At 46.1% G+C, this 18,568-nt stretch overlaps 1 protein-coding gene across 14 annotated transcripts in view; it reads right to left on the reverse strand.

Moving 5' to 3' along the window:
• Positions 1–18,568, reverse strand: part of TAPT1 (transmembrane anterior posterior transformation 1) — a 155,053-nt gene that overhangs the window by 32,648 nt on the left and 103,837 nt on the right. For 7 of the 14 annotated variants that reach the window (XM_039326535.1, XM_039326533.1, XM_039326528.1 and 4 more), the window contains exon 6: positions 16,793–16,879. In XM_039326535.1, the coding sequence (XP_039182469.1) occupies positions 16,793–16,879 (87 nt within the window). Of the gene's footprint in view, positions 1–16,743; positions 16,880–18,568 lie in introns of all 14 variants that reach the window. The other 7 variants (XM_039326530.1, XM_039326527.1, XM_039326532.1 and 4 more) reach the window with 1 other exon arrangement.

Consider the following 18,568-nt stretch of genomic DNA (forward strand, 5'->3'; position numbering starts at 1 on the left):
TTCAATGATCAGTTTATTTCAATGCACATTTCTTGAAGGATTTGTATATACCCAATGGATAATTTTACTATAGTATGAAAGTTATGCGAGGGTATTTTATATCAGCCTTAAAATTTATTTTTATATTTTAAATGAAATATGGAGGCTGCTTTTCCATGGGACTCCTCATGTGGCCTTATAACAAAATAAAGTATGATACCAAAGCAAAGACACTAATGAAAGAATTTAAATAACAAAACAAATGAAAATGTTATCAATAAGAAAACGTTAAACAAAAATATAGCACCATCAAGCCAGCATACCAAAAGTACCCTCCCCCACAAAAGAGTTAGGGTTAGGGTTGCAAATTTTTTCATGCAAAGGAAGAATGAGAGTACAAGACAAAGAATTATGCATGCTTATTTTAATATTGCAAAACCTTGGTTTGGGATTATCCATTTTATCAGCTCTGACAATGCGCATGGCTGAAATGGAGTTGGGTTTGCCTTCTTCAGAAGAAACTGATATTTTAGATCATATCATTTAATTATTAGGTTGAGCGCTTCTTGATGACATATCACAGAGAAGTTTGGAAATTAAGCAAGTAAGGATGAAGAAAAGCTTTTATTTTTTGGCATTAATCAAGGCAGCATTGAGGAAGAGTACTAAATGTTATAATATAGCAAGGCAGCCTATTAGAAGCAAAGTCCAAATGCTTGAGTCATTACTGAAATGTTTCTAATATACACGAAAATCATTTATCATCCAAGAATAATCTGTAAAGTATTTATTTATAGATGGACAGAAGGAGAGATTTAAAGAATCTGTAAAGGCCTTCTGAAACCAAGTTAAATGGAGTATTCTGAATTAGGATTAGCAACCTATCAATTTAGCCACAGCCAATGAACAAGCTGGAATGTAAAAATAAACCCCACTTTTAGCCACTGCCAGCATGTTTCTCAGACAATGAGATTGGAACCCCCCAAGTTGGAAGCCCCCCAAGTCCTTTAGAGCAGAGGTCCCCAACCTTTTAGGTACCATGCACCAGTTCCGTGGAGAGGTTTGTCTGCAGAGGGGAGGGTGTGTGGTTTTGTGTGCTGCCTGTATCTCATGTATGGGGCTTTGCTTGTTTGTGCGGACTGATTGCTGGCATGCTGCAGCCCGGTATTGGTCCATGGACCGGGGGTTGGGGACCTCTGCTTTTGAGGAGCAAAAGCCTATCTACCCCAGGTTTTTTCCTGCCTATGCAGGTTTTCCTACACAGAGAACCCCTTTTACCATGTTTTCCCGAAAATAAGACCCACCCCCAAAATAAGCCCTACCCTGATTTTTTGGGGTGGGCCTAATATAAGCCCTACCCAAAAATAAGCCCGGGGATGAGTGTGGCCAGCACAAGAGTCGGCAAGCGCATTAGGGCCAATGGTGTTTGGCAGCAGCTGCAGCCCACTGACTCCTTGGCACAGCATGGAGGCAGAGGTGGGGGGGGGAGGCAGGCAATCTGAATACACAGCGCACTTTTCGCCCAGAGGGAGACTGGAAGCTTCATCTGCTTGCGATTCACTCCTTTTCCAAGTGCCCCATTTGCAAGCAGATGAAGCTTCCAGTCTCTCTCATTTCTCTGTCCAGGCGAAAAGTGTTTGGGTACCTATGGGGCACTTGGAAACAGAGTGATTTGCAATTCTCTACGTTTCTAAGAGCTCCATAGCTGTCAAAATACTTTTTGCCTGGAAAGAGAAATGACAGAAACTGGAACTGTCCACTCTGCAATGAACCTGGCTGAAGCCATCTTGCTCGTTTTCACTTGCCACAAGATTGGGGGGAGGAATGGGGAGTTTTATGCTAGCCTAAACAATTCTCTGTCCCGTGGGAACCAAGGTCATTCTGTGCCTTAGGCTGGGGGTTGAGCCTAATGTTAGAAAGCCCACCAAATTATTCTATTGGGAAATGTAGTTGATAGCATAGGTTATGGGGTGGGAAGTTTAACTTTGTGATAGTGTTACTTTCTGGAGGGAACTTTAGTCTTGGTTTCACTTTTGATGGTGCCAATACTTTGTAACCAATAAACATGTTCAGAGAGGAAAACTCAACCTTCGGACTTCTGCTTTAATTGGTCTCATCTATTAGAACCATTACATTAAACCAAGATTCTTGAATCTTTAATACTCAGGGTCCTAAGCCCCAGTCACCTACCTAACAACTGTAGGAGGAAAACAAAGACTCTGGGAAGAATATGAGATGGAGAAGAGAGGAGAGGTGTCCTTTGTCCTCGGCCGCCAGAGTGCAGGCTACTGTCCAGGCAGAGAGTAGGGCTCCTGCTGGTGGCACATGGCCGAAGGTTCGGACTTCATCAGAGGGACGGGGCAACCGGAGGGAACCTTGACCCTGGGGAAACTTGATCGGCTGGAGATCACCTCTCAGCGACAGAGTACCCCTAAAGCTGCTAAGGCAGAATTCCCACTGATTTCATCCCATAGCCTTCGATCACCTGTGCTGAGAAAGGTGAAGTGGGCGGCTAGTTGGGATGACTCGGAGGAGTGAAAGTACCTGACTGCCATCCACAGCCACTCCATTGAGAGGCTGAGAGAGAAGTTTGACCGACTCGAAGTGGGAGAAATAGAATCGACTGCTTGCCATCTGATCCCCAGTGGATGAGAACGCAGGAGCTCTCCAACACTCCCTCCTGCCCGGTGAAGCCCAAGCCCTGTCGCAATGGCTCATGTTACTTCACCACTACCCTGGCCAGACTTGGTGTCAAGCCCTATGCATTGGTGTAGTTCCAAAAGAGATTGGTGCCCTGCAAGCCCAGGAGACCAGCCAAGAGGGCTTTACAATGTGGCTCCCCCATGACTTCAACACCTGCAACTGGGCATACAACAAGCATACTTTGGACAATGGTCTGTAGATCCACCTCCTATCAAACCCACATGATGGAGACCCTGAGAAGCTGTCTTTCTTCCTGAACCAAGTGTGGGCTCACCGGAACCACCATATTCGTGCTTGCCCCAACAGGTCTGGGATGGTTGATGCTGTAGCAGCTAACCTCGAGGGGGAAGCTCTGAGTGGGTGATCACCCTACATCAGGCATGTCAAACTCGCAATGTCATGTGATGTCACGCAACATATTGGGCCGGTTTTGCCATTGCCGGTAATGGGGTAGGCGCGGCTTCCATGTGATGTGTCCGGCCCGTGGGCCGGTAGTTTGACACCCCTGCCTACATGAACAGGCGGCAGAATTAATAATAATAATAATAATAATAATAATAATAATAATAATAATAATGTTGGAAGGGACCTTGGAGGTTATCTAGTCCAACCCCCTGCTCAGGCAGGAAACCCTATACCATTTCAGACAAATGGCTGTCCAGTCTGTTCTTAAAAACTGCCAGTGTTGGACCATTCACCACTTCTGGAGGCAGGTTGTTCCACTGGTTAATTGTTCTAACTGTCAGGAAGTTTTTCCACCTGAGTTCAGACTGAGGTGGGTCCAAGAGAGACGACAAGTGGCCTGATGCCCCCAAGCTACTACAACCATCAGTTCCTTTTGAGCGCCAGGCGGGCCCTGATCAAGTGTTTCAGGTGTGCCCAACTAGGGTACCGAGCAGCTGAGTGTTCCATTTCCCCAAGCCCATTTGAGAAAGCCTCATTTGTGTGAGAAAAGTCTAATTCGGCCAGCCAAGAGCAAGCCGTCAGGGTTATTTCTCCGCTCCCGAAGAAAGCAGAAATTCCCCCAGAGTGACTCCCAATGCCAGCACCGTATGACAGTGATGCCAAAGGGAAAGACGACCCAATAGTGAGTCAACCCATCCACCCTTTTACCATTTCCGTGAAAATCATAATACTCAAAACAGAAGCCCAAATCAACTTAAATGTCTTAACTGACTCGGGTTGCACCCTGTACATAATCAACCTCCCTACAGTGCTAAAGTTAGGAATTCGTATTAAGCTACCCTTGACATTCAAACAGGCAGACGGGTCTCTCATCAGGGCAGCTCCTGCTACGCTCCTAACCGAATCGATGCATTTAGAAATGGGGAAGCACTGGGAAATCATCCACTTTGTAGTGGTCCTAAAAATGACTGAGGCGGTCATTCTCGGATTAGCTTGGCTCGATAAATGGCACCTCTTGATTTGTTGGGGGGATGGAGTGAGGACATTAAGATTAGCGATGGTGGCAATGCCGGTCACGCCTGGAAACTTCTCTCCAGGCCATCTGGAGTTTCCTTCGCCGATAGACCCCCTAGGGGGTCGAAAGTCACCCTGGAGGGGCGATCACTGAGGAGGAGGCCGGCTGGCAGATAGAGGAGGGCGGCAGCTTCCCCCAAGTCTCCAGCTTCTCCTTAGGGCCGATGGAGCAAAGAGCGGCCTGCAAGATGGCCGATCACCCTGCTGCACCAGCCAAAAGTCACATTGTCATCTAAGCGTTAAAGACCCACCGCGGATGATCCAGGTGAGACCCCCGCTGTTTTTGCCTGTAGAAGCTGTTTGTGGTATTATTTCCCCGTCTGGAGAAAGCAGCTTTAGTAATCATGGGAACAAGTGCATTTTACAAAAAGGACAGAAAAAATAAACAAATATTCATTTAAAGACTACATTCTATTCCTACTTACATTGTGCTGTAGAAGGGGCGTTGTCTTACCTGAACGCCTTTTCTCAGCATGAGGAATGTAGACTCCACGCATGGGTTGATTTAGTCTTCTAGCCCAATCAGACCAAACAATCAAAGTTGCCACGCCTCTGCAGGGTCTGACCATGCCCCAGTTTTCGAAAGGGCGAAGCGAATGATTGTGTGACGAGATGGCTCCGAACTACTGACACTAACCTAGCTGCTAGTAATAATCAGGGAGGGGGTGGAGTCTACATTCCTCATGCTGAGAAAAGGCGTTCAGGTAAGACAACGCCCCTTCTCCAGCATGTAGAGGAATGTAGACTCCACGCATGGGACATACCAAAGCCCCTATGATCCCACGGGTGGGAAGCAGGTTGGTTAAGTGTCGGTGCTGAAATGGACCACTTGTTGTAAAACCCGACGGCCAAACGCAGCCTCCGCGGAAGCAAACTTGTCGAGTTTGTAGTGGTGAATGAATGGTGAAGGGGACGACCACGTAGCTGCCTTACAGATCTCCTCTATGGATGCCTGAGTCTGCCACGCCGCCGATGTGGAAGCGCTACGAGTAGAGTGCACTGTCAGGCGGCTTGGGACAGGTAAAGAGGAAGCCTGGTAAGATTGAGCGATACAGGCCTTGATCCACCTGGCTATAGTAGAGGAGGAAACCTTCTGTCCCTTGGAAGTTGAGTGGAAAGAGACAAACAATGCCTCCGATTTGCGAAAGGAAGCTGTCCTCTTAATGTAATGACGTAATGCCCTACGTACATCTAGGTAATGCCACTGCTTTTCTAGTGTGTGAGAAGGATTGGGACAAAAGTTTGGTAGTACAATGTCCTGAGCCCAGTGAAACAGGGTATTCACCTTGGGAATGAATGAGGGATCTAACCTCAGCACCACTCTGTCCTGATAGAAGGTACACAGGTCTTCCCTAACTGAAAGAGCAGCCAGCTCTGACACGCGTCTCGCCGACGTGATGGCTACTAGGAAAACCACCTTGTGGGACAAAATGTGAAGAGGACAAGACCTTATAGGTTCAAAGGGAGACCTAGTGAGTACCTGCAGAACACGAGGTAGTTCCCAAGATGGATACCTGTGTACTACCGGAGGTCTGGTGTTGGAGACTCCTTTCATAAAGGATCGGACCCTGGGATGATGGGACAATGGAGTGGCGTTGGCACAGGTGAACACCGTGGAAAGAGCGGCCACCTGTCTACGCAAGGTGTTGGGCGCTAAGCCTTTATCCACTCCATCCATGAGGTATTCAAGAATCACTGGAATAGTGACAGAAGAGATAGACAAACCCTTACAGGTACACCAGTCACAGAAGTTCTTCCAAGTGGCATCATAGATTCGGTTCGTCGCCGGCCGTCTGGAAGCTTGGATCATAGCTATCACCCTTGAAGAGTAAGATCCGCACATCAGGAACTGGCGCTCAGATGCCAGACGGCTAGTTGTAGCCACTGTGGGTTCAGATGGCATATGGCCCCGTGTTAGAATTATCCTCTCTGGAGGGATTTGCCAAGGGGGGGCTACGGCGAGGTTCACGAGATCCGCGAACCATGGACGCCTCGGCCAATACGGGGCCACAAGGATTAGCTCCGCCTGTTCCTGTAACAGCTTCCTGATGACAGCCGGGATCAAGGGAAGGGGTGGAAATGCATATAGAAGGCCCGCCGGCCAAGGGCTGCGGAGGGCATCTGCTCCTTCCGAACCCTGGGATGGGTACCGAGATAGAAACCGGGGAAGCTGGGTGTTCTTCGGGGATGCAAACAGGTCGACTTTGGGCCGACCGAAACGGTGAGTTATCTCCCGAAAGAGATGGGGATGTAGACGCCACTCTGAATGATCTATCGTAGATCGACTCAGAAAATCTGCCTGGTCGTTTTCCACCCCTGAAATGTGTTCTGCCTTTAGGGACAACAGATTCTGTTCCGCCCATGACCCCAGACACTGGGCCTCGGACATTAGAATCCGTGATCGAGTGCCGCCCTGCCTGTTGACATGGGCCTTTGCCGCCACGTTGTCTGTCAGAACCAGCACGTGGCGGCCCGCCAACTTCTTGTGGAAATGGCGAAGTGCTAGGTGTATGGCTCTGAGCTCTAACCAATTGATATTTTTCTTGAGATCCCGTTGAGACCACCGTCCCTGGGCGAATTGAGATTGCAGATGTGCCCCCCATCCAAACAGACTGGCGTCTGTGGTCAAGGTTACCCGAGTCGGTTCTCTGAACAGGGATCCTTTGGACAGTGCTGGGGACAACCACCAGATTTGGGACGTGAGTGTCTGTGGTGGGACTCGCACTCTCTATGGAAAACATGCTACACCCCGTTTCTGGTAAGGGAGTAGAAACCACTGTAGTTGTCTCGTATGAAGCCTGGCCCAAGGCACTATGGCAATACATGAGATCAGTTTCCCTAACAGCTGTGACAGCAGGAGCAGGGTTACACGTTTCTCCTTGCGCACCCTGGTGACCATCGTACGTATGCTGAGCTGACGCTCCTGAGACAGGAAAACTCGGCACTGGCTGGTGTCTATTATTGCGCCTAGGTGGAGCAAACGGTTTGTTGGGATCAGATGGCTCTTTGGGAAGTTGATCATAAATCCATGATCCTGGAGTGTCTTGATCGTCAGTGCCACGTCTGAACGGGCGTTCAGTGCCGAGGACGACTGGATTAGGATATCGTCCAAGTAGCACTGAACGCGGACTGGTACCAACCTGAGCTGTGCGGCGAGAACCGCCAGGATTTTGGTGAAAACCCTTGGAGCTGATGATAGGCCGAATGGCAGGGCCCTGTACTGATAGTGATGGTTGGAATACCTGAATCTGAGGAAACGCCTGTGATTTGGATGTATGGGAACGTGCAGGTAAGCTTCTGTCAGATCTATGGATGTAAGAAAATCCCCCGGCCGAATACTGCCCAGAATAGAATGAAGAGTTTGCATCTTGAATTTTTGGTAAATTAGGTACCGATTTAGAGCCTTGAGGTCTAGGATCGCCCTCCATCCTCCTGAGGGTTTTGGTACCACGAACAGGATGGAGTAGAAACCCAGTCCCCATTGATCTGGGGGTACCCGCTCTATTGCCTCTATGCTTAACAGATGACAAATGGTCTCCTCCATGAGACCTTGTTTCACGGGATTTCTGGATAGGGGGCAGGAGATGAAGCGCCGAGGTGGGAGTGTGAGGAACTCCAGAGACAGTCCGTCTCTGATAGTGGTTAGAACCCAATTGTCCGTGGTGGTACTTTCCCATTTGTGGAAATATAGTGCCAGTCTTCCGCCAATGGGAGGAATCCGCCTCAAGTCACTTTGACTTTCGGAAAGGACGACCTCCTCTGCCGCGAAGGCGACTCTTAGCCTGGAATTGTGGCTTTGGCTTGTCTCTGTAGCCGGACCGGTCCGATGAGCGGTCCGGCCCTGCTTGAAAGGGCCGATACCTGCTCCATGTAGTTCGGTCGGAGCCAGACTTGAACAAAGGACGCCGGTTGTATGGAGAAAAACGTCTGCCCGTTTTTTTGACAACATGAGCTAATACTTTCAACTTTTCTTTGTTTTCAGTCAGGTAAGGAGTGAGAGCCTCTCCAAAAGGCGACCCTTATGATATGGTGCCACAGCTACTCTTCATTTGTGCCTGGTATCGGCCTTCCAATTTTTTAGCCAGAATAACCGGTGTGCGGCCACGTTGGAAGCTATGGCCCGAGCCGAATATTTGGCTGACTGCAGAGACACATCCGCCATGTATTCCAGTGCGGCCCTTAGTTTAGTGACATCCTGGTGAACCCTTACCTCGTCTGGGGATAATCTGGCCTGTAATTCCCTGAGCCAGATTAATGCAATTCTAGCGAAAAAAGAGTTAGATGTTGAGGCTCTTATAGCCCAAGCCGATGCCTGATGGGTCCTTTTGAGGGAAATCTCAGACTTCTTGTCCTCAGCCTTAAGGGCCTCCGACATATCTCCTGGGATTTTGGTGTCTGACAGTATGGGGGCGAGAGCCTCGTCTACACTCGGAACTTCGAGGACATCGTTGAGGGAAGGGACCGTATCTAAGAGCTTACGATCTAATCCCCCAAGAGCAGAGAAACTTCCAGGAGATCCCCACTGATCCTGAATGGATTTGAGAAACATAGGGGGGCAAGGTATCTGTAGGTTCTTCTTGACCGGTTCCAGAAACAGTGGGTCAGAACTCTGTCCAGAGTCCTGATCGGTCGTCTGTGGTTTCACGGGTTCAATTTTTCCGGTGACATAGGCCTTTTGTAAAAGAGGATAGAAGGAATTTGGATTAAACACCCCTACCATAGGAGTGGCCTCCGCCTGAATGTCTTCCCCGTCTGACCACATGCCTTCTTCGGGAATCTGAGCAGAAAAATCTGATATCTCGCTCCCTTCAAATTGAGGTGGAGAACCGTGATCTGAAATCACATACTCCCTGGGATGCTTAGTTTCCGTGGGCGTAGGGGGGGGTTGACGGTCCTTGGACCGGAATGGCCCTCCCTGAAGCCGCCATTGCCTGAACCACTGCCTGTGAGATCATGGCTTGGAGCTGGACAGTAAATGAAGGATGTTCGGGGCCCCGAAGACCCGCCGCCATCGGCGTGAAAGATGCTGAAGGGATTTGGGGAGGGACGACTGTAGTAACCTCCCCCTGAGACCCACAAGACACTGAGGAAGGTCCTGGCTCAGCAGCTGGAATTGAATCTTGGACCTGTAATCTCAATTCTCGGTCAAAGAGGGACAGATGGTCCCGTTCATATCCCAGCAAGGGACCCTGGTCCAGGGTCTGCTCGGGAGACCAAGCCTGTGTAAGAGGGGAAGGTCGATGCTCCCCTGATGTGGATGCAAGAGGAGGTGAGGGGATAAGCTGCGTCTCTCCTGTCTGCCACTGGGCTTTGGAGAATTGTCGCTCCAGCACCCCATGTCTGCTATCTGCTTGCTTGTCATTGGCCTTAGAGGTCCGTTTGACCTTGGCCTTGGCTTTTGCAGGTGTATCCAGACTGGATGGCTTGCGTTTTATATTTCCACTGGAGGTGGAAGCCTGTGAAACGGTGTTATCCGCCATATTGAAATAAACAATAGGAAATAAACAACAGGTGTTCACCAGGAGATCCCTGAATCTGGCCTGTACTGCAGTAGAAGAAAAGACAGGTTGTCACCAGGAGATCCCTGGATCAGTCCTGTTCTGCTGGAGAAGAAAGGGCAGGTTTTCACCAGGAGATCCCTGGATCGGCCCTTGGTCTGCAGGAGAAAGGAAGGCCACGGCCCACCTGGGTGGTACAGGCCTGCACGAGGGTCTGTGAGGTCCGGCCCACTGTTAAACACGGAGTCACTACGCGATATAAGCCGCGCTACGCTCAGGGGCTGTCCTCCCCATTCAATTTTTCAGGCCCACTGTAATAGAGACAATTTGGCCGAAAAGGTATCAAATTAAAGATAAGTCTATATATGAATATAGTATATATCTTGTTTAATTTAATTCTGTTTTATTTTAATTGATTTTTTTGACCCTCGTGTCTCACTTAGTGACGGCTAGGACAGTAAGTGCCGACCACTATGCAGACAGCGGAAAACAGGCAAGGCAAGCAGCCATCCAATCTGTTGGCACTGGATATTTAAAAGGTACTGGTAAGTCACAGTCTGGAATATTACCAGATAAAATGGAGTGAGAGACTCAAGGTATTTTCCCTATGTCCACTAGGCAACCTGAGATGGTGCCTATTAAGCAGCTGAATGAACATCTAAAGGAATGTAATTAGAACTCCTATTCCCCCCCCCCCACTTAGGGAGAATCACCAAATAAGTAAGTTACTTCGTGACTGAAAAGGCTGTAATTAGGACAAAGCAGTCAATTTAATGTGTGTGATCGGGCGGAGCCCAAAATGGCGGCCGGGACAATCTGATGAGAGATGAAACAAGCTGAGAGAAAAAATCCTCTCCTGCAAGTAATCTGGTAATCAGCTCTTTTAGTCAAACAGTTCACCTGCTGTTTTTTTTTTTTTTGGTAATTTACAGCTGACAATCAACAGTAACAAGGAAGTACTTGAGTAGTGTGAGGATCGAGCCTTCTAGAGGCTCAAAATGGCGCCCGCAGGTTGTTTGAATTGGTAACTAACCTAAGAAGGTGATTTCAGTTTTCAGCTGAAAATTAGTAGTTTAGCTTCGCATTCACAGTGAAGATCTTGGGAGGGGGTGGGGGAGGTGGATTGTAATGAGGAGGCAGCAATCTACGATCAGCTGTCTGCCTCTGAAAACTCACGGAGAAGGGATTGATTAAGAGAGAAGAAATGGTGCAGCACTGAGCTCAGAGCTGAACCAATTCCCCCCCCCAAGAAGGAAAAAAAAGGATAGAGAAACCACGAATGGCAATAACTACCTTTCTGAATCTAAATTAGGAGCCAAATTCTCATGTGTCTTCAGGGCTGAGACCAAACGAAAACTGGGGCATGGTCAGACCCTGCAGAGGCGTGGCAACTTTGATTGTTTGGTCTGATTGGGCTAGAAGACTAAATCAACCCATGCGTGGAGTCTACATTCCTCTACATGCTGGAGAAAAAACTGTTTTTTGGAGCGTTATAATATTGGCAGAGTATTTCTTTTTCTATTCTCCCTTTAAAAGAAAGAAAAAAGGAAAAAAATGGCATTTGAAGAAGTCTCTTTAGCTCACTGAGGACACCTACTGGTCAAAAGTTAATATTGGATTGTTGTCTATTTGGAGATGAGAGAGCTTTGGCCTTCAAACTGTTTTTCAAGAAAAAAATAATTTGAGCTAGCTGTGTGATCTGTGGGGGTGGATAATGTTCAACCTTCACTAAAAAGGAAAAGGTTTTCTTCAGCTATTGCTAAAATGAAGAAGCCTCAATCACATTTAAACTGTAAACTTATATTGAAAAAGATCTATGAGGCTAAAGAAGAAATATGTACTACAATAAAAGAGGCTACTACAGAACTAAAAGCCAGAATCTCTACTTTAAAACGTAAAACTGACTCTCAGATTACACTTGACTACTCTACAAAACAGATTATACAAGAAGAGGATTTAACTGAGGATAAGGAGAATCTTATTTTGCCTTACAAGCAAGACTAGGAAAAGCGAAGACTGAACTTTGGACTTCTGAAGCAACGAGGCTTTATGGACAAGAGAAACAGAGGATTAAATCAGAGATCAAGATGGTATCGAATCAAGTGAAACTACAAGCAGTAAAAAGAGACCTATTATCTGGAGGGGAAGCCCTGTTATGGAAACCTGCCTGGCAAAAGAGGAAAACTAGAATAAGATTGAAAAATGAAATTTAAAATTTCTTAAATTGGATTAAAGGCAACCTAGAACTATGGACTGATGTAAGGACTGAGATTTTGAGTTTGAAATAAAAAGACATCTTAGAGTTGGAGTGAATCAATAATTAATTGAATGTTAATTAAATAAGATGACATGTTTGTCCTATAACATGTGAAATTTAAACTCTGCTTAAAGGATTGAAATGATTAATTTGTTAACTCAAAGAGATTGATTATGTGAAGGATTAGATATCTAGAGAATAGTTTGATAAATACATACATTTAGATGTGTCTAGGATAGATTAATATTTTTGTTTAAAAACGAGATATTTTTCCATATAAGGGATTAAAGACAATTTAGAATACTAGGAATGTTCCTTTTAGAATGTTAGGTTTATTTCTAGGAAAATTAGGATGTAATGGAATGACAAAAATTGAAGAGATGTTTCAGATTTGAAGTGGATTAAATAGTTAATTGAAATTTAATAAGATGATATGATTTTCTGATGATATGGATGTTATTAGTTATGTTAATTAACTGGAGACTTGAATTTTGTTTAATGGAATGACATGATTTAAGATATGATATTATTTTTTTTAGCTTGAAGAGATAGATCAATTGATAGATTTGATAGGTACAGGACAGATTAATATTTTACTCTAAATAAGGGAGATTAATGGAAGAAGAAACAAATAAGATTTTGATAAAATTAAGAAAGTAGAACATATGTGGAAAGGATATTTGAACTGAAAATGTTTTTATTTAAAGTTAATTTGATTATGGTAAAATTGATGAAGCTTAAAAACAGGTTCAGGTTGAATTAATTTAAGCTAGAATTGGATATTGTAAATATACTATGCTATTTGAGAGGAAAAGAGAGGGAATATTTGACGTATTGATTATATTATGTATATATGTTTTGTTTTAAGAAGTTTGATTACCCCAGCACCACGGTATGTCCCGAATATGTTGCTTTAAGAATTTAAAAAACCAATAAAATTTGTTTAAAAAAAAAGATTAGCAATGGGACCCCTCTCTCCTACCAGACCCAGCGACGTACGGGGAGTTGTCGTTATTGAAGACCAAGGACAGTCCCTTGAACTATTAAGAGTGGCCACAGAACTCATTCCAGGGCTCCAACGTATACCAAGTGACTACCGAGATTTAGCGGAAGCTTTAAATGAAAAGGAATGTGACAATTTCCCCCCCCCCCCAACTGGGCTACTGACTGTGTGATTGAAATCCTACCAGGGGCCAAACTCCCTAAGCCAAAAATGTATTCAATGATGCCCAGAGAATTAAAAGAACTGAGGGGTACATCAACAAGAATCTAGCCAGAGGTTTCACCCAACCTATGTCCCGTTCTGTTTAAGGCAGTGGTTCTCAACCTTTCTAATGCCGCGACCCCTTAATACAGTTCATCATGTTGTGGTGACCTCCAACCATAAAATTATTTTCGTTGCTATTTCATAACTGTAATTTTGCTACTGTTATGAATCGTAATGTAAATATCTGATATGCAGGGTATATTTTCATTGTTACAAATTGAACATAATTAAAGCATAGTGATTAATCACAAAAACAATATAGCAATGCTCGATGGAGAAGCTTATTCTTCCTTGCTCAAAAATGTTGGGAGGGAGGGAAGGGGAAGGAAGATTGAAGGGGAAAGGAAGGAGATGGAGGAGGAAAGAGATTGAAGGGGGAAAGAATGAATGAATGAATGAAGAAAGGAAGGAACGAAGGAAGGAGAGAGATTGAAGGGGAAGGGATGGAGATGGAAGGAATATTGAAGGGGAAAGGAAGGAGATGGAGGAGGAAGGAGATTGAAGGGGGAGGGAGGGAAGGAAGGAAGGAAGGAAGGAAGGAAGGAAGGAAGGAAGGAAGGAAGGAAGGAAGGAAGGAGAGAGAGACTGAAGGGGAAGGGATGGAGATGGAAGGAAGGAAGATTGAAAGGGAAAAGAAGGAGATGGAGAAGGAAGGAGATTGAAGGGGAAAGGAAGGAAGGAAGGAAGGAAGGAGGGAAAGATTGAAGGGGAAGAGATGGAGATGGAGATGGAAGGAAGGAAGATTGAAGGGGAAAGGAAGGAAGAAAGGAAGAAAGGAAGGAGAGAGATTGAAGGGGAAGGGATGGAGATGGAGATGGAAGGAAGGAAGGAAGATTGAAGGGGAAAGGAAGGAGATGGAGAAGGAAGGAGATTGAAGGGGGAAGGAAGGAAGGAAGGAAGGAAGGAAGGAAGGAAGGAAGGAAGGAAGGAAGGAAGGAAGGAAGGAGAGAGATTGAAGGGGAAGGGATGGAGATGGAAGGAAGGAAGGAAGATTGAAGGGGAAAGGAAGGAAGATTGAAGGGGAAAGGAAGGAGATGGAGAAGGAAGGAGATTGAAGGGGGGAGGCGCTGCCAAGGATGCACAAGCAGCTCTGCACCATTGCCCGGGGAAGGGAAGGAGGCTCTGGCAGAGAGCCTGGTGGAGAGCCAAGCTTAGTGACTGTTCAAAGTTAGAACTGCACTGAAAAAGTGACTTATGACCATTTTTCACACTTATGACCATTGCAGTAATCCTAGGGTCATGTGATTTACATTTCAATGCTTGGCAACTGATTCATATTTATGGTCACATTATTCCAGGGTCACGTGATCCCCTTTTGCAACCTTCTGACAAGCAACGTTAATGGGGGAAACCAGATTCACTTAACAACCATGTTAATCTCTCTCTCCCTTTCTTTCTCTCTCCCCCTCTCTCTGTCTCCCTTTCTCTCTCTCCCTCTCTCCCATTTCTCTCTCCCTTTCTCTCCCTCTCCCTTTTTCTCTCCCTTTCTCTCCCTCTTCTCTTTTTCTCTCTCCCTCTCTTCCCCCTCTATTTCTCTTCCTCCCTCTTTCTTCCTCTCTCCCTCTCCCTTTCTCTCCGTCTCCCTTTCTTTCTCTCTCCCTTTCTCCCTTTCTCTCTCCCTGTCACTCTCTTTCTCCCTCTCCCTCTCTCTATTTCTCTTTCCCTCTTTCTCTCTCTCTCTCTATTTCTCTCTCCCTCTCTTCCGCTCAAAGATCCTTAAAATCTGGCGGCTCCATCGCCAGATCCCCAGCTGACAAGCTCACATTCAGGGGGTAGCCAGCTGACGGGCGCAGAAAATCGGTGCCGCGGTGGCCTCCCAGCCACCCACTTCTTCGGCTGTAGCAATTGCCAGGGCTTGCATGGTCACCAGCGGCGGGGAGCGTGTCAGTGGCCATTGGGGACGCCAGCAGTTCAGTGCCATGGAGGCTTAAGGTGCAAAACGCGGAGCAGCGCAGTGCTGTGGGAGGCGGCAGGACAGGGGGGAGGGGTTACCTGCATCCTGCTGGCCGAACTCTGGAAGCCTGCCTGAATGAAGAATTTTAGGGGGAGTTTAAAGCGAGACAGGTTCCTAAGAGTATGATGTGTGAGGCATGGGGGGCATCGGTGGCGGGCTGCCCCCCCCAGAGCTGGAGCGGTTGGTGCAGCCACCCCCACCCCCATACCCCAGCCTACAGCCACCCCGCCAGCCCCGCTGCCCACCCCACGCAGCCCCACCGTATAGAGTGGGCCCCGCAGCTCCCACAGCACCAGCTGCGCACCACACTGATGGTGCAGAGCTTGCGGTTGCTGAGCCAGATGCCAATGCAGGGCGGCAGGAGGGCGCGGGCTACGGGCAGGCTGGGGCGGTGGCAAGCATCGTGGGCCAGGTGCTCCAGGGCGGCATGTAGGCACACAGGGTGAGGCAGTGGCGGTGCAGGTTCAGCACCAGCTAGGCCACCAGCTGGCCAAGCCCAAGGAAGGTCAGCCACCCACCCCGCCAGCACCTCTGCCACCACCTTTCCTGCACAGCCGCGCTGTGTCAAACGGGCCCCGCGCCTCCCGCAGCAGCCACAATGCACACCGATGGTGCATGAGGTGAGCACGAGGCATGCGAGCACATGTTTTCCGTGATTCAGTACCAGGCTCTCCATGCAGCAGCGCGACATGGAGAGCCTGGCTGACACAGGTGAGCACGAGGCAGGATTGCATATGGACTCCGCTTTTTCGGCAGGGCTGAATTAAGTACTGCTCCCTACCTCCCACCCCTGGTCCTCTTTTACTTACAAGTAGGAGATGGCGTAGTTGCTCAGCAGGGAGGGATGAAAGGTTCCTGCAAACTTGCCTTTGCTGCAGACAACTTGCATGTGCAATGTTTTCAGGCTGGGTCTTTTGGCATGCTCTGCAGTGCAGAGACAGCCATTAACGACCAGGTCTGGACAATTCCTATTGGCTTTCGAAAGCCAATAGAATAGAGTCTATTCAATAGAGTCTATTCTATTGGCTTTCAAAAGCCAATAGAATAAGAGGGAGTAGCACAGCTAAGGAAAAGGGGAAAAAATGGTGAACTGCGTTGTTTGGCGACCCTCGTGAAATGGTCATTCGACCCTAAATGGGGTCGTGACCCACAGGTTGAGAACCGCTGGTTTAAGGAGAAACAAGATGGACCACTAAGATTGTGCATTGATTTTAAAGGGTTAAATGTGATCAGTGTGGAAAATATATACCCCTTCCCCTTGATGAAGGACATGTTGGCCCATTTGGTGAGGGGAGTTTTTCACAAAATTGGACTTGGCTTATTACCACATATGACCAAGGAAAGGAAAATCAGTGATGCCTAGATTTGTTTGTACAGTGGAATGAAGAAATTGCCTCATAAAAGTTGAAATCCTAGGAAAAAGTTGGTCCAGAGAAAAGAGGCTGATGTTCCATTTTTTCCTTCCAAACTAAGGTTTTTCAATTTACTGTTTTATAAGAGCTCCTTTGTTTCCTATCAGGATTTGTTGCCTTCTTTATACAAAATCAAAGATTTTATAGATTTTTGAAAGTACATACACACACCCTGAAATAACACAAAAGGATACAGACATACAGCACTGCCATGAAGAAATGGGGAATGACCCCTATGTGTACCCTTTTCCTTTCCTTTGGTTCTGTCGCAGTCCAATAGAGAGCATCCAAAATATCTTGTCCAAAAGATGAAAATAAACGATCGGCTACCTAGAGAGATGTACATGAGCATCAAAAGGATATTTTAACTTTGCAGTTTGGTTTCTCTTAAGCAAAATTTATTTGACGCTTAAGATACAGCAACAATGTATGCATGAACTGCTGGGTTCAGACTTTTGAATTATTACGTTATCTGTTGCATTTTTTACACAACAGCATTTAAAATAATTTTAAGTATTTAAATCATTCAGAACAAAAACAGCACAAAGTTTGTACTTAGTATCTTGATACAAAGTTTCTATTGCTTAGGGAAACCCAGTTTTTTTTAACCTTCATTGTCTTTCTGGCTTAGTTCTGTCATTAAGCTTCCACAATCACTTTCACAATTGATTTCAACTTCCTTATGCTTTGTCTTGATTACAATAATTGTTCGCTCTATGTAACTTTAGGAGAAAGTTCTCTTGTAGCTTTTCTGCTATATTACTCTGAATATAAATATGTATTAGTTTCTTTCTAGCTTTGTATTTAGAGACAATAAATCTACCTTTACTCAGGAGATCTATTTATTGGCCACAGCACGATGTTCAAAACATAGTCATGTTCTTCAACACTGGTCATAGGTAGTATCAATTAGATCTATTAAACTTAAACATGCAACATAGAAAATAGTCAAGAGTCCTGTGTAGCTGTGGATCAGAGGGAATATCAGTAATAGAACAAACCTGTTATTAACTGGGCAGCCTTAACAGAAACTTTTTAAATCCATGTGGAAATACTGGCCTCATTGATTAGCACATCTGCTGAAACTGACTATTGGACCAAGAGTATATGTGCGTATGTGAAATATTCAAATCCATCAGTATAATCAGGAGTGAAGCAACAAAGTTAAAGGTTTGCTGGGGAATTGTGGGACTTGGAAGTCCACATATCTTCAAGATGCCATGGTTGAGAAATACTCCCTAACCACTACACCATGCTAGCTGTTGTCTTTCCTTCATCTGCAACTCTGCAGGACTGTGGTTAAAGATGCATCTAGCTTACAGAGTTGATGAGAAGTACGATTTTGCCACTCTCATGCATGTTGAAGCCCCTTTTAACCTTTGAATCTCTGCATAATTTTTTAAAAAGGCATAAAACAGAAGATTTATTCTTCCTGAGTGAAATAATAGTAGTAATTATTGGCCTCAAGCTGAAGACAGAATTCATTTGTTCACCCAGAGTTTCTACTTCTCTTGAACATTATTTGGATAAAATTCAAGAATGAGTTCAGTCAGGACCCCACAATTATAGTTGCTTGCTTCTGCATTCTATTTACACATCTACCTCATCCATTTCTCTATCCTTCCCCGCTTTGCCTATGTATCCGTTTTCAGGGCCTGCCATACTGTTGGGAGGGGGATGGTTGCTTGGGGAACTATTATCTGCTCTGCTCTGCTCTGCTCTGTGTGAGAGGCCTCCCTCCAGGTGAGAGGAACGCGACCTAAAAATATCTTGCCTTATCTCCAGACAACGAAGCATAGGACTGTTGGGAAACGAAACCAAGAGAGACCTTGAGAAGCCTGCTGAAACTTCAGCTTCTCATAACAAGGTGGCACCTGTGGATTGAATGGATTTCAACCGAATGGTTGGACACGGGGGAGTAGTTGTGAATTGCCTTTTTGATGTAATCCTTTACACGCCAAATCTCAGACCTCACTTTGCTCTCTTGCCATCACTAACTTTCAATAAAAAGTTCCTTTT

Source organism: Crotalus tigris, unplaced genomic scaffold (genome assembly GCF_016545835.1).
Source record: "Crotalus tigris isolate CLP2741 ecotype Arizona unplaced genomic scaffold, ASM1654583v1 scf7180000024341.3516292, whole genome shotgun sequence".
NCBI lineage: Eukaryota > Metazoa > Chordata > Lepidosauria > Squamata > Viperidae > Crotalus > Crotalus tigris.